Source organism: Chanodichthys erythropterus, chromosome 6 (assembly GCF_024489055.1).
Source record: "Chanodichthys erythropterus isolate Z2021 chromosome 6, ASM2448905v1, whole genome shotgun sequence".
NCBI classification, from domain to species: domain Eukaryota; kingdom Metazoa; phylum Chordata; class Actinopteri; order Cypriniformes; family Xenocyprididae; genus Chanodichthys; species Chanodichthys erythropterus.
The window spans coordinates 19,215,003-19,230,817 of record NC_090226.1 but is presented as its reverse complement, the minus strand read 5'-3'; the positions used below and the strand labels follow the sequence as shown (position 1 = coordinate 19,230,817).

General features: G+C 42.3%; 1 protein-coding gene across 1 annotated transcript in view; it reads left to right on the top strand.

Annotated features, from left to right (window-relative positions):
- Nucleotides 1-15,815, top strand: part of LOC137021626 (inactive N-acetylated-alpha-linked acidic dipeptidase-like protein 2) — a 243,516-nt gene that overhangs the window by 59,188 nt on the left and 168,513 nt on the right. The window contains exon 3 of the mRNA XM_067388346.1: nucleotides 12,202-12,321. Coding sequence (XP_067244447.1) covers nucleotides 12,202-12,321 — 120 coding nt within the window. The remainder of the gene's footprint in view (nucleotides 1-12,201; nucleotides 12,322-15,815) is intronic.

Sequence of the window (15,815 nt, the reverse complement as noted above, 5' to 3'; positions counted from 1 at the left end):
CTGCTGAAAGTGCCAACAGTGGGCACATGAGCATCAGAACTGGACCACGGAGCAATAGAAGAAGGTGGCCTGGTCTGATGAATCACATATTCTTTTACATCACATGGATGGCTGGGTGCATGTGTGTTGTTTACCTGGGGAACACATGGCACCAGGATGCAATATGGGAAGAAGGCAAGCTGGTGGATGCAGTGTGATGCTTTAGGCAATGTTCTGCTGGGAAACCTTGGGTCCTGCCATCCATGTGGATGTTACTTTGACACGTACCACCTACCTAAGCATTGTTGCAGACCATGTACACCTTTTCATAGAAATGGTATTCCCTGGTGGCTGTGGCCTCTTTCAGCAGGATAATGCACCCTGCCACAAAGCAAAAATGGTTCAGGAATGGTTTGAGGAGCACAACAACGAGTTTGAGGTGTTGACTTGGCCTCCATATTCCCAGATCTCAATCCAGTCGAGCATCTGTGGGATGTGCTGAACAAACAAGTCCGATCCATGGAGTCCCCACCTCACAACTTCCAGGACTTAAATGATCTGCTGTTAACATCTTTGTGCCAGATACCACAGCACACCTTCAGGGGTCTAGTGTGTAGCGTATGCACACGTATCAGGATAATCAAACTTTGGAGTTTTCAGAACGCTTTTAACCTGATGAACTTTGTTTGTTAATCACTAACTCATCTCCGGACGACTGTGACTTTTGGCAGGTTTGTGGACCTGAGAGAGTAAACAGAAAACGGGAACTTCCTCACTTTGGTGACCCCCCCCCCCACCCCCCCCCCCCCCCCAGAGACTGACCAGATCCACATTCCAACACCCCACACACACAGGGACACACGAAAACACACACACAGACACACACAGAAACACACAATCATACATTTTGAACTGTATTTGTAAACTACCACTATGCTGAAATATATATTTCATATATTTTAGGGCCTATGCATGTTTCCTAGTGTTTAAATGAGTGTATTTGTGCTAGTGTGCATTTTAATAGTGGAATTCTGTCTGTAAACCATAATTTCTTGTCTATGCCTTTGTGATCTGTCGAGTTTGGTCTCTCCGTAAAGCTCTGGACACAAGCTATTCACTGAGATGTGTCACACAGCTGACAAATGCATTTTTCTATGTGTTTAATGATACTGTGAAGAACACACTCCCTTTGGAGATCTGATCTGATAGTCATAAATCATTGCATTAAGTCGTGAGGCCAAACAAAGGGAAAATTTTCCCGCCAACTTTGCACCCATGTTATTGGCTACCCCACCTCAAGGAGGTGTGTCGGCTTATCTGTCATAAAAGCAAAGACGCACAATTTTCTTGTGTGTTCTCTCCCGATTGTCTCACGAGCATCTCGTACACGTTTTTCCCGGACCTCTCCGGTGACCACGCGCTGCCATCGCGCTCAGCTTCGGGATCGCCATCTTCCAGCGAAACTCACTCTCGTCCTCGGTTCAAACCTTCCCACTGAACGGAGGAAGCCAACGAACTGCACCAGCGCTAACCTGAAATTCGACACACGCAACCAATGCAAGTATACTGCTGTTTCTCAATCTTAGATGATGAAACTGATTTCCGTGCTGGCTTAGGACTGGTTGTGAGTTTGCTACTTGCCTTCTCTCTTTCCTTCTCTACTTCCACTCTTGTACATAGGTGTGTATTTTCTTGTGTATATATTTAGATATATAACCTCTGTATTCGTAGTTTGCATAGATTAAAACGTTATTCACGCTCGATTGTTCTGTTTGTTCTTTCAGCTGAAAACCAAGTCACTTTAACGTTTTTCGATCGCTTTATCCTTTGATGTTATAATAGCAAGTTATTTTCATGGCCAGATAATAACTCTGTTTATAATATTCTGTGAGGGACTTAGTTTGCTGGACAAACGAACAGTTTCTCTAAATAATTATTATACCAGAACTAATCATATATGTAATTGATTATAATTCGTTGTAATTGATTCACAATATATGTTTAATTCCCCGTTGGGTCGATATATGAATCATAATTTATTCATAATCTTATGAATTATTATATTCATATTTCATCCATAAATTGGTTAATAACCTCTACATTTCGTTACATAATATTTGGTGGAGAATGCGGGCACGTTTTAAACTTTTGGTAAAAGAGCAATGTAGAATAATTTGTGTGTGACTTAATGTACATGCGCGCTTTATTCAGTGAGAAGACGCACTGGTCCTCACTCTACGCACCGTTAACAAGCTGCTGTTTGTGTCTAAAAACACTGCAGGCCTAGCCTTGGTTGACCGTGAAATACACTGCAGTCTATTGATATTTCAAGCTCGTATCTGTGAAGGACGACAATCTTTGCAGTAAGTTACAGTTTTGAATATTAATTTCCGCTTGAATAAACTAATTGAGTCGTATTCAGCGCTTTGAAAGATTTGTGGGACTATTTCTCCCATCTGTAAAAAAGGCCTTATTATATTTGCCACTATTTATCTGAATTATTTGTGTCGTCCAAAAATTCATAGTATAGCTGGCGCTCCTGGGTTACGCCGTTTGGCCTAGCTACCCAAACCACGTGATCCCCCTTACAAATCTAATCGGAGAGCAGTTCACCTGGTTTATCGATTGATGTGTAATAATTTGGAGCTCATATCAGCATTCTGATCCAATGTTGATTAGTAACAGCGGCGAAGCAATCCCGCAAAAGTTACATATTCGCGTGCATTAAAGTTTGCACCAAAGGGACTGATTCCCAGAGTTGTGTACCCGTGAGTAAAACGGTACACATATATTTATGAAAGAATCCGCTGAGGTTCTATAGTTGTAATCGTGACCGTGCAGTTAAAACAGCGTAAGGGTCAGAACCCCACAAAGCGCTCGTTTTTATATCACAAATTAAAGAAAGGGGATGCAGTAACTCTGACCAGACGCCAAAGGGCAGTCTGCTCAGGTGTGCCACCCCTCCCTACTTATCGGGTGTGTGGACTCAGTGACGCCACCGCGTGGACGTTCTGAGTTAAAGCCGCTCCATACTTTGAACTGAAATTATCTCCAAGTTATCTTTTGCTTCTCTATACTGCGGGGAGTTGTAAAAGTAATTTGCTTTTGGTGGTTATGCTTTCCAATCATTGTTGGAATGTGGTTTACTGATTTAAATTTAATTTAAACACATTTAAATTTTTAATTTAAATTAAGTTTCCCTTCCAACAAGGGAATTCACTTTCTGAGAGTGCGCCCCTGGTGGACACTACCAGATAAGTCAATTCTTTTTCCCTTGTATTCTTTTTCCTGTATTCACAGATCTACTCTATTTTATTTTATTTCAGTTTATTTATTTTATTTTTATTCTACTTTGTGTTATTTCATCCATTCCCTTTTAGTCTTTTCTCTCTCTTTCTCTCAAGTTATTTCTTTAGTTTTACTTTGGAAATTCATTCCCTTTTATTACTTAATGTTTTATTTTATTCACTCTTAGTTCTGGGTCCTGTGTGTTATTGGCTGGCAATAATATTCACGCACACCCAAGCCTCCCTTATTTCATACACTTATTTTGAATTTAATTAAATAACATTTAATTCAATTTTAAAATTAAGTAGTGTCAATCAGTTGGCATTTTGCTATCAACAAGCAATTCTCTTTAGGAAAAATCTGCAAATAGGGAAGGCTTTCTCTTTTCTTTCTCCCATTCTGTTATTCTATGCACTCATTTAAATTTAATTGAACAGAGTTTAATTCAAATTTGAATCAAGTGCATCTGATTTGTTTTTGTTTTATTTTATTTTTACTTTTGTTCTGCTTCTAGCTAGTTCATTTTAGACCCCTACTCTTTTATCCTACACACTTAATTATTTAAATTCTATTTAGACAAGATTTAAATTGAGATTTAAATTTACAATTAAGTCGTGTTTACCTGAATGTTTGTGCACTTGCAGCTCACTGTGGTGAGCTGACGGTTGCTCCAGTGAGTTCCAGTGAGTGGAACTGCCTAGCCTGGCGGGTCTTGCATTAATTGTGTGTGAATCGGGGACATTCTGGCCTCGTATTACGGGCAACATGCAAGGACATCAGCGAGTTGTGTATCAGGTAAAGGGAGGCAACGAGTCCAAGTTGACCCCAAACGGCAATTTCGTTTAATTTCCCGGCTCAGGCTTCTGCACGACAGAACCGCCCTTTTGGAGTAACTGCCCGTAAAGGGGACAGACTCTGAGTTTAGGGAAAACTCAATTTTGACCGGTCATTCGGGCCGTTGGCGCAAATACCTTGCCAAAGTGCGCAATTGTGCTGGTGTTCCCCGTTTGAGAGGTTGCACCGTGGTACAAAGGGGACAGGTGGCCACGGACACCGCAGGAGAATGTTTGAACGTCTAGGAAAGGCTGCCTGCCATTGAGTTCTTATCTGAGCACCCACGATTCACCCAGGCCTAAATTAGTGACATACAGTCACTTCACCTAATTGAAAGCCACAGAATATTACATATTCTTCAATTATTCAGGTGTGGGCCAACCCTTAGGCTCTCGATCCATACCATCCCTCTAGGTTTTATGACGCAACAGTGCACTCGCCTGACACCGTCATAAACCCAGCTGGAATAGGAAGTTTAAGTTTCACTTCTCCCCTCTAGCCCTTCTGTTTTAGTTTATTGCGATTCTATTTTTATTCCTTTCTATTTGTTTACTGCTCTATTTCTCATTTAATTGCATCCACCCTGTTCTGTTTTGCTTCTCTACTGTGTTTCTTTCAGTTCATGTAAAAGCAGAGCTTGTGAGAGCCATCACGGAAAACTGAGTAATAGATAGACGACCGAGCAGCGAGAGTCATCAAAGGACTCTTAGGGCTACCGCCTGTCAAAATCTTTATTCAAATCCGGCACTCACCCACACAAATTGACCCGCGTGGTCCTTTTGGCTATCGACAATTAAGTGTCTAGCCTACATTCCACTAACTGTCTGCACCAGTTAACTGGAACCAAACCAAAGAATTATATAATCATGCATTATTATAAGTCGTTAGCCCTGCGCGTGCTTGCATTGGTTCTGTTTGTGCTGTCTTTCTCTCGCCAACAGCAAGCTAACGTGTTCAGAGCAGCCAGCCCCAGCACCCATGGGGACGGACTCAAGACCGGGTTGGGCTCCCTGACCAGCACGATCCTGCCCAACGACGCTGTGGATCCCCAGCACCTAAGCAACAAGCAGCTGGACGACAACCTGAATCGACTAATGGCCCACGATCCAACGCCGAGCTACAAAGAATGGGCGAGAGTCATCCGAGCCATCGCCCACAACCTCAAGCTCCAGGCGGAGGATACCCGGAGGAATCAGGCCCAGATTCATCGTCACCACGATCAGCGACTCGTCGAGACCCAGGATCAGCGTTGGACAGCGGACGAATCCAAACCCGAGCTGCAGGAGGAGCTGCAAAGACTTCAAAAAGCCCTTGCAGAGCTCCACCTGGAGGTGGAGCGTAGAAAACTGACTGGAAAACTCCAACACAGCGAAGCTCCCCTAGCCAAAGCAGAAACTAAGCTGAAAGACAGACACACTAAAGCCCTGACCTGTGAAAATCATCTCAAACAGGCCCAGAAAGGAGTTATGGCTCCGAAACAACAAAGAGACTATGTGAATGAACTTGACACTGGTTACAGAGTACTGAAAAGTGGCATGGGAGGGGAAACACACATCACCGAGTTTCCCATAACCAGTCAAGAAGCCCTAATTCAAAATGGGGTTGAAAGTCCACTGCCCAAAATGTCCAGCGGCCAAGAACCTTTGCCAGCAGCTGTCACATCCAACTGCCAGCACCTGCGACAGGCTCTGATCCAAAAGCTTTCTGACCCTGCATCAGATCAAGGGCTCCCTGCTGCCATGGACCTAAAACGGGGCAGACTGAATAACCCATACACTTGCTACAGCCAACAGCAAATGGCCTGCTTTAGAGCACGTGGTCAGCCAGCGATGGAGGAAGATTTTCACCTCTGACAGCCAACCTGACGGCTGTCACCACAACAGAGGAGCCATTCCCCAGGTTTGACTCTAAAGGCCAACAGATCCAGAAAGATGCAAGTGCGCTAAAGAATGATGCAGACTGTCAAAGACTCAGAAACGTCTTGCACAAATTCAAAGTGACATTTGACAAAGACCTTTTATGCTGTGGTCTCACTAAACTTCACACAGTGCATAGTGCAACACACCCAAATGCTCCTCCCACCTTAATCAGGCAGTACAAAGGTCACATCGCCCCACATGAACCAGGACAGGAGGTTGTTCATTCAACAGAAGGAAAAGGTGTTATCTGCCCATGCAACAGCACCTATTCAATCCCTACCTGGTCCATTGTCAAACCAGACAGCAAGTGGTGACCCACCAGCGACTTCAGGAGGCTGAACCAGCAGGTGCCACTGCCACGACGTGCCAGAAAGCACAAGTCTGCACAGAGCGGAGATTCAGCTGCCTGTCAAATCTGCTATAACAACACACCAGCGTTGATACTTAAGGTAAAGGTACCCCAACAACAGCAACCAACCTGTCACAGGTACCTCAAAGAGAATGCGTGCCAAGGAATGCCCACGGCCTACGGTGATGGACGTTTCTACATCCACAAGGGCATCCCACAGGCAAGTGCAGGGGCACGATGGTTAAACAACCAACCCTTCCAACCACAGAACAGCAGGTGGGGTCCCCAGTCATATCAGTATGGTGAAGCAGCAGCGACCTTCAAAACCCTTCAAGTCTCCTCTGTCCATAACATCAGAGAACTCATGTGCACAGACTCACACTTTGCCAGACCTTGTTTCACATGCCATCTTCTGGGCTGGAAACAAACTGGTTTCAAGACTGAATGCAACAAGCAAGTGAAACATCAACACATGTTCCAGACACGTGATCACCTCACCCAAGCACACGACATGATCGTTTACTGGGAAAAGGTGAAAAGATGCTTAAAGCAACCAGGGCGTGACAAAGGCGTGAACGACCAAATTAATGCCCTTGCCAAGACTGGCACCCTGCATGACAAGCTATGGTCACACCCACCCCATTCACCCACCCTTAGTGTGGCAACAACAACCCGCAGCCAGCGGACTGTTCCTGCAACATTTCCCGCCTCACTGCCACTGCCACGGACAACCAAACTTGCCAACACTTCCATGCGAAATGTTTTGCACCACCACTCATACCCCTCCAACCTCCCGTTCACGGCATCTGGTCCCATGACGGCCCCTGGCCACAAACGACTACATGAGACCAACCACATGCTGCGTGTGGGAGTGAACTTTCTAAAATATGTCCCTGATGTCTTCACAGCGCCAAAGCTTGTACTGCCACAGGGCCAAAAGGGGGGTGAACTGATATACACCCACGACACACCATGCGCCAAACACCATGGCACCAGAACTATTTATGAGATGTTGGAACAAGTGCCGTACTGGCCCAGCATGCAGAAAGATGTGGCAGAGTATGTCAGAAAATGTCAGGTTTGCTGTCAAGTCCAGACTGCAAACGCAAATCATCGAGCTCCACTGCAAAACAGAGAAGTCACGTTTCCACGGTCAGTTGACCAGAAAGACTGGACTGCAAAACCTCCTCTGATGCTCATGGCCATCACAGACACCATACAGGAGTCAACTCAGGTGTTCCCCACGGAACTACTGATGGCACGGCAGGTGCCACTGTCGTTGCACCTGTACCAACCAGGAGACTCGAGTCTCATCACAGCCTGCTCCCCTCATCAGCATCGCAACAAGGTCCGCCTACAACTGAAAGAACAACTCGCAACACAGAGCCAAACCCTGCAAATCACCTGCAAATCCCGGAAAGGTATTGTGGTGGTTCTCTGTAATCACAGCTTCCTGCTGATCCAAACGGCGAACTCAATGAAGCAACTGTTTACAGCCTTCCCAAATGACTTTGCCCAAAATCAGCTGGTCATAGCTCGGACAGACCTGCTGCGAGAAGTTAGAGTCTCTATGGACAGAGTGGCTATGAATAGGATCCCTCAGTATCCTACACAAAGTGTGCTGGACTTTGCTACTGGCAGACCCACCAAGACTGTTCCAGCCCACTTCACTGACTCCCTTGGTGCTGCCGTCCTACTGCACGTCGACCCTGAGCAGAATGAGGTGGCCGCCCTTCTCAATCTACCCAGCGGTGAACAAGATAACATCTCCAGACCCAAAGACAAGGTCAATATCAGGTGGTGGCAATGTAACACCCATGCCAAGAAACACACCTCAGATGTGGTAGCCCACCACAACAGCAACCCACGGCTGTGCCTGGCTCCCGACTTTTGCAGGCGTAGTTTCACCAAAGACTTTCAGTCCTTCTGCCCAAACCAGCTCTTCCTCAGAAACCCCACTGAAGGAATGGGCCGGTTGCAGCTTATGACCAGCGACACACGCTGCCCTGCCGAGGCCAAGCCTCACACCCCAGTCATCGGAACACAAGCCGAGATTGTGGGTGATCGACTGCTCGTCCACACCCCCACTCATGCTGCCACCCTAACCTACAATCAACACAACACCGCCACTCGTGTCAACCTGCCCAATCCAGGTAAGTGGATCCAGGCACTCCTGGGTTCCACCCTTCACCGCAGCCATCTGGCGGTGCACTGTCTCTCAAGCAAAGAGGACCAGTCAGAACTGGAAATCCCATCTTCCCCCAGGGATCACCATCACACCTTAGATCCAGGAATGGAACTGAGGATTGACAAAGGGGGGTCCCAGCTAAGTGACAGTACTCCTATTGATGCAGCCCTCCAAGCACTCTCACGACTGCCTGTCCTGACCAGCTCACCTAAAGCCCAAGCTTGGACTCCTGCCAACACAACCCGTTGCCTCTCCATGGCAATCAAGTACTCACTCGCCCTGGGCCTGGCCTTCATCCTATCCCAAGGGATCAAAGGGATGCAAGAATCCATGGACAGGTGCTTATCTGCTCTCCCTCAAGGACCAGTAGGAACCACCTGCTGCGTGACCATACGGATCCATGTGCCATCGAACTTGGTTACCGTCCAACGAAGTCCGCACAGGAACTTCGTTGGCCGAAAGGGGGAATCTGTAGCGTATGCACACGTATCAGGATAATCAAACTTTGGAGTTTTCAGAACGCTTTTAACCTGATGAACTTTGTTTGTTAATCACTAACTCGGCTCCGGACGACTGTGACTTTGGGCAGGTTTGTGGACCTGAGAGAGTAAACAGAAAACGGGAACTTCCTCACTTTGGTGACCCCCCCCCCCCAGAGACTGACCAGATCCACATTCCAACACCCCACACACACAGGGACACACAAAAACACACACACAGACACACACAGAAACACACAATCATACATTTTGAACTGTATTTGTAAACTACCACTATGCTGAAATATATATTTCATATATTTTAGGGGCCTATGCATGTTTCTTAGTGTTTAAATGAGTGTATTTGTGCTAGTGTGCATTTTAATAGTGGAATTCTGTCTGTAAACCATAATTTCTTGTCTATGCCTTTGTGATCTGTCGAGTTTGGTCTCTCCGTAAAGCTCCGGACACGAGCTATTCACTGAGATGTGTCACACAGCTGACAAATGCATTTTTCTATGTGTTTAATGATACTGTGAAGAACACACTCCCTTTGGAGATCTGATCTGATAGTCATAAATCATTGGATTAAGTCGTGAGGCCAAACAAAGGGAAAACTTTCCCGCCAACTTTGCACCCATGTTATTGGCTACCCCACCTCAAGGAGGTGTGTCGGCTTATCTGTCATAAAAGCATTGTCTCACGAGCATCTCGTGCACGTTTTTCCCGGACCTCTCCGGTGACCACGCGCTGCCATCGCGCTCAGCTTCAGGATCGCCATCTTCCAGCGAAACTCACTCTCGTCCTCAGTTCAAACCTTCCCGCTGAACGGAGGAAGCCAACGAACTGCACCAGCGCTAACCTGAAATTCGACACACGCAACCAATGCAAGTATACTGTATACATATCTTAGATGATGAAACTGATTTCCGTGCTGGCTTAGGACTGGTTGTGAGTTTGCTACTTGCCTTCTCTCTTTCCTTCTCTACTTCCACTCTTGTACATAGGTGTGTATTTTCTTGTGTATACATATTTAGATGTATAACCTCTGTATTCGTAGTTTGCATATATTAAAACGTTATTCACGTTTGATTGTTCTGTTTGTTCTTTCAGCTGAAAACCAAGTCACTTTAACGTTTTTCGATCGCTTTATGCTTTGATGTTATAATAGCAAGTTATTTTCATGGCCAGATAATAACTCTGTTTATAATATTCTGTGAGGGACTTAGTTTGCTGGACAAACTAAATAATTATTATACCAGAACTAATCATATATGTAATTGATTATAATTCGTTGTAATTGATTCACAATATATGTTTAATTCCCCGTTGGGTCGATATATGAATCATAATTTATTCATAATCTTATGAATTATTATATTCATATTTCATCCATAAATTGGTTAATAACCGCTACATTTCGTTACAGTGGAGTCCATGCCTCCATGGGTCAGAACTGTAAAAGCGGGACCAACACAATATTAGGAAGGTAGTCGTAATGTTATGCCTGATCGGTGTATATTAACTTCAATAAATAGCTTTACAATAGTCTACCACAAGAAGAGTTTTAAGATTTTATTTATTTCCATGACTTATGATACATTTTTCTTCATACTTCAGCTTCTTGACTTTAGCTTTGGTTGAAGGTGCTATTTTATTTTTGTTGATTTTTTTGAACCTCTGAGATCAAATAATAATTGTCAGACACCCTTCAGCGCTCCCATGCACCCCTCTTCACTAAGCCATTTTGATAAATAAAGAATTGCATATTGTTCAGACTTTGCAGTTTTAGAACATGTAAGCCACGCAGTGGATTTGATCCCATAGCTACTCTATAATGGAGTGGAGAGAGGGGGAAAATGCCTGCTCTATATGCATTGCATGAAACATCTTGTTCTGAGCATTTCCTTTGATACGTGAGCTATACTGTTGGGAGTGGTCATTTGTATTCATTTAACATTGATTTTGTTATATAAAAAGTAAAGCTGTGAAATGATGAAACGTTTCTGCAACACCTCGACAAAGATAAAGCTTGTGTGTTAACATAGTTCGAATTGTTATCTTACATGGATATTTACAAAAAGTTCAATCAAATGGACACAAGGAGGGCATTTTAAATTCCTTTGAAATTTCAAAAGGTTCTCACTGTAATAACACTTAAATTTGAAATGCAAAATTAATTTGAGCGTTGAAGAAGTGTTGAATTTTTATACACACAGGACATGTAGCCGCTCTCGCCGTTTGTCCTCTAATCGCACCATGTGATCGGGGTGTTATTTAACATTCTCCTCAAAATAATGTTTAATTACAGGGTGCTCCTCAATCACGTAGATGAGAAAACAATTGTTATTTTCCTCTAGCTGCTTCGAGTCGCCGGGGGTGAGATGACTCGTGAAAGGAGCCTTCGCTCGTCTAGAGGAGCGATTTGTTCTCCACAATGCGTGCCTTCGTTAATTTCATTACCTTAATGACAGCCTCTCAGTGAAAATCTCATCCATTCCCAATTTTCTGCCACTTCTTTCGGGTTAGACAGAACACTTTTATAATGCAAATGCAGACATTAGTGATGAATCCCATCTTTCACTGGTTTTGTGATACCGGCGAGATGTACTCTCCTGCCCGGAATCATGTTTCATTTTCCTCCAAGCCCACTAAAAAATGAATCAAGCTCAGGTAATGTATTTCCACTTTGTGTCTCCAGGCCTTAAATAGCATTTAGTTTGACCCCACCTCATCAGCCCTTGTCAGTTGGACGTACTCACTTTTCTTAAACTCACAAACCGGGTTCTAATTTAATAGTGCAAATGAAATGACAAAAAGGATGCCACGGCCTGCAGCTGCCATGAATCTGCCTTGAATTCTTTCAGAGCTGTGACATCTATGCTGCGTCTATGTTTGATTTATAGCACAGTGGCTAATATATGTACTTGCCCCCCATTATACACAGCCTGACATGTTCACTTTGTTTTCACTCATGCTTTGCTATCTGTAATGAATGTGACAACTATCTTTATAGGGTGAGTTACGTTAGTCACAACATTACAAATCAGAGGCTTGTTATTCCACACACACAGATAGCGAGAGGGGTCAGAAGGCTGGGGCAGACTCTACCCTGAACCATTTTTAAAATGTAAATGGTTAAAAATGTTTCTTTTTTTTTTTCAGGCGGAGGTAGTGGACGTTCAGTATGGGAGCCCTGAGGATTTGAAACAAGTTCGAGCTAGTACAAATGTGACCAATAAAATCGCACTGCTAAAACTTGGACAAGCACCTTTGCTTTACAAGGTATGTTGTTAAATTAATGTTTATGCTTGATGAAATTAAAGGGTTAGTACACCCAAAAATTAGAATTCTGTCATCAATTCTGTCATGTCACCCTCATGTCGTTCCACACCCGTAAGACCTTTGTTCACCTTTGGAACACAAATTAAGATATTTTTGATGAAATCCGATGGCTCAGTGAGGCCTCTATTGCTAGCAAGATAATTAACACTTTCAGATGCCCAGAAAGCTACTACAGACACATTTTAAACAGTTCAGTGACTACAGTGGTTCAACCTTAATGTTATGAAGCTACGAGAATACTTTTTGTGCACCAAAAAAACAAAATAACTTTTCAACAATATCTAGGCCTTAAGGGCTTTAAAAACATCAGCCAATCGTTTACACGATCATCGTGTAAACGATTGGCCCTCTGGTTTGTCAATCACTGCCATTATGTTCCTTGTGAGGGACGTGCGCGGTTGCGCGCTCCAGTAACTTTCCACACTCCACAGGCGCCGCATGCAATGTTTTTGTCAGGAGACAGGAGTAACAACTGCAGATTATGAGTTACCTGCGGTGAGTCCGACATAATGAATCCACTAACACGACACAGCGAATGCCGGTGGTAAACACTTGTGTTCCAATACTCGTGTTCCAATACACAAGTTTTGGAAGGCGTTCCCTTGAAATTAGTTGTGAAGGAGGGGGGTTGTTCTTACGCATGCGCTCCTTTCAAAAACTCACTAACAGTCTTTGGTTTCTCAGTCGACGAAAAAATCCTCTTTAGCACCTTTAATCATTAAACCAAAACAAAATATAAAACTTTCAAAAAACACTCAGCTATGTGATTTTATTGAGTGATAGGGAGTGGGTTCAATCAGTGACATTCTTAGATTTGCTGTACGGCTTCTTCTCGTCAACCTGCTTCCCTTAATGTGTGTTTACACGTAGAAAAGGCGGAAATTGTATTACACCATCCATTTTTTTCCCTGAATGATGATGTGAGCTCCTGTTGCAATTCTCGATTCAGCATAAATGACCTACAATGGTGACATTTTTCACAATCACGACAGAAAATCTAAATACTGCCCTTAACGTCACTAGGAGAAAGGCAGCGCGATATAAACAAACCAGACTAGAACTCATGACGGCAGCTTCACATTCTCTATGTCTACCGTCTCGATGGCAGGGAAGTCTTTTAATTCAGTAGAAAACATATGTTGTGATTTTCTGTTTATACCTTTCTAAACTAGTACAGTATGGATCTAATTTTCGCTTCTTGCCCTTCACCGGAACTTTGCACGTCACCAGAACCACATGATTGCACACTATTAGCCCTGATAAGTTGAATTTACTTTAAAAAATTCAGGAAACTGGTTGCCCTAAAAAAATTAAGTAATGATTAAGTAATGTGAACTTAAAAATTAAAGTTCATTTAACTTAAATTTTTTTGTAATATTAATTACTTTGTAGTTATTACACATAGTATAGGTAAGTTCAATGTACTAAGCAAGTTAATTTATAACAAAAAAAGCAAATAAAAGGTACAATAATTCAATTTTATGTTTTATTTTAATTCAATTCCAAATACAACAACATTTTATGTCCTGAAAACATTTCCTTATAAAACGTGAAAAAAAAAAAAAATAGTTTTAACAAATCAGCTTATTGTTAAGCACATAAATAGTCTATCTCAGAATCACAACAAATTGCATCAAAACTATATGGTTTGTTCACACTCCTGAGTTCACAATAGTGGCAGTATTCCATTTTAGGTGCCAGCTCACATTTTCCTAGGTTGAGCATTACCTGCTGAATAAAATATAAAGTATTTTTCATACAGTTAGGGTAGTCCAGTTGCAGGGCATAAATCAGTCAGAAAAAAGGACACAGAAGTCCTGAGGTTGGTCGGTTCATCCTTCACCAAACATCCTTCCAAGACGATCACTCATGATGGGTTTAGCTGAGCACTTTATAGATCAACACAGAGGATTCTCACTGAAGTTTGCCTGTATGAGTCCTTGTCAGCTGCAACCTAGTAGAGGAAGACAAAGATAAAAAGGCAAATGTTTGGAAAAAAAATGTCTGTAGAACAAATGTTCCAACTTCTCATCAACAGCTCCTTGAATTCACACACACCACGACAAAATGGCGTCATTACCTGCCGTAAACCAATGTGTAAGAGGCGTGGTCAGGAGAAAAACTTAATAATTTAAGTGCATTTAACTTAAATTTATTAAAACATTCTAATTACATCCACAATTTAGTAGAATATACTTATATTTTATAAGTAATGCAATCAAACTTAAATATTTTAAGTATATTGTAATTATATAGTTTAAGTAAATATAAAATCCGGGCTAAGAGTGCAAACAACCTATTGATCAAAAGTGAAATGAAAGACTTTTACATTGTTAAAGGATTAGTCCACTTTTAAATAAAATTTTCCTGATAATTTACTCACCCCCATGTCATCCAAGATGTTCATGTCTTTCTTTCTTCAGTCGAAAATAAATTAAGGTTTTGATGAAAACATTCCAGGATTATTCTCCTTTATAATGGCCTCCAGACGGTTGAAGGTCAAAATTACAGTTTCAGTGCAGCTTCAAAAGGCTTTAAACGATACCAGACAAGGAATAAGGGTCTTATCTAGCAAAACGATCGGTCATTTTCGGAAAAAAATACAACTCTATATGCTTTATAAATACAAACGATCACCTTGCACTTGCTTCCGCTTTCCGTATTCTTCAAAAAGCTTGCGCTGTATGTCCTACACCCTCCTTATTCTACTTACGGAAAAAAACGTAACTGGCAATGTGTTCATTCCTTAATTTGAATAGGGAAGGAGTAGGACATACAGCATAAGCTTTTTGAATGATTTGAATAAATCCAGCCTTGGTGAGCACGAAAAACTTTTTTCAGCAACAACAACAACAAAGTAAACTTACTGCCCTCAAACTTTTAAATAGTAGTGTGTATGTGGAATTATTTGCTGCTTATTGACCCCATTAAATCAAAGTGTCACATACCAATTTTTGTATGACAAATCACAGAACTTTTAAGGACAAAGGAATTAACAATTTTCTGACATTCATTCTTGATCATTGTTAAGTAGATTCATTTAATTCCTTCAAAGAGATGCTAGTCATTCATTAACGACTAAATTAGATTGACTTAGTCTCATTAAACCAACAAATAACCATGATTATTAAATCTGCATTTAATCATGACAGAAATTTAAGCAAGTTATTTCTTATAAATAAGTCACTGTGCAGCTGTTAGGGAAATAATTATATGTGATTAATGTGTAAACAATTATGGTACAGCTCAAGTCATATCTTTTATAATTACTTAATGATGTAAACCATCTCTGAAAACCTCCATCAAGACAAATACTTTAGAGTAATGGGGATCACTGATATTTAATAGTGGGTAAAGAAAAGGTAATGCCCTATAATTCATTTATTTGAAGAAAGACACCTGCTGGTCTTTCATGTTCTCAATAGAATGTTCTT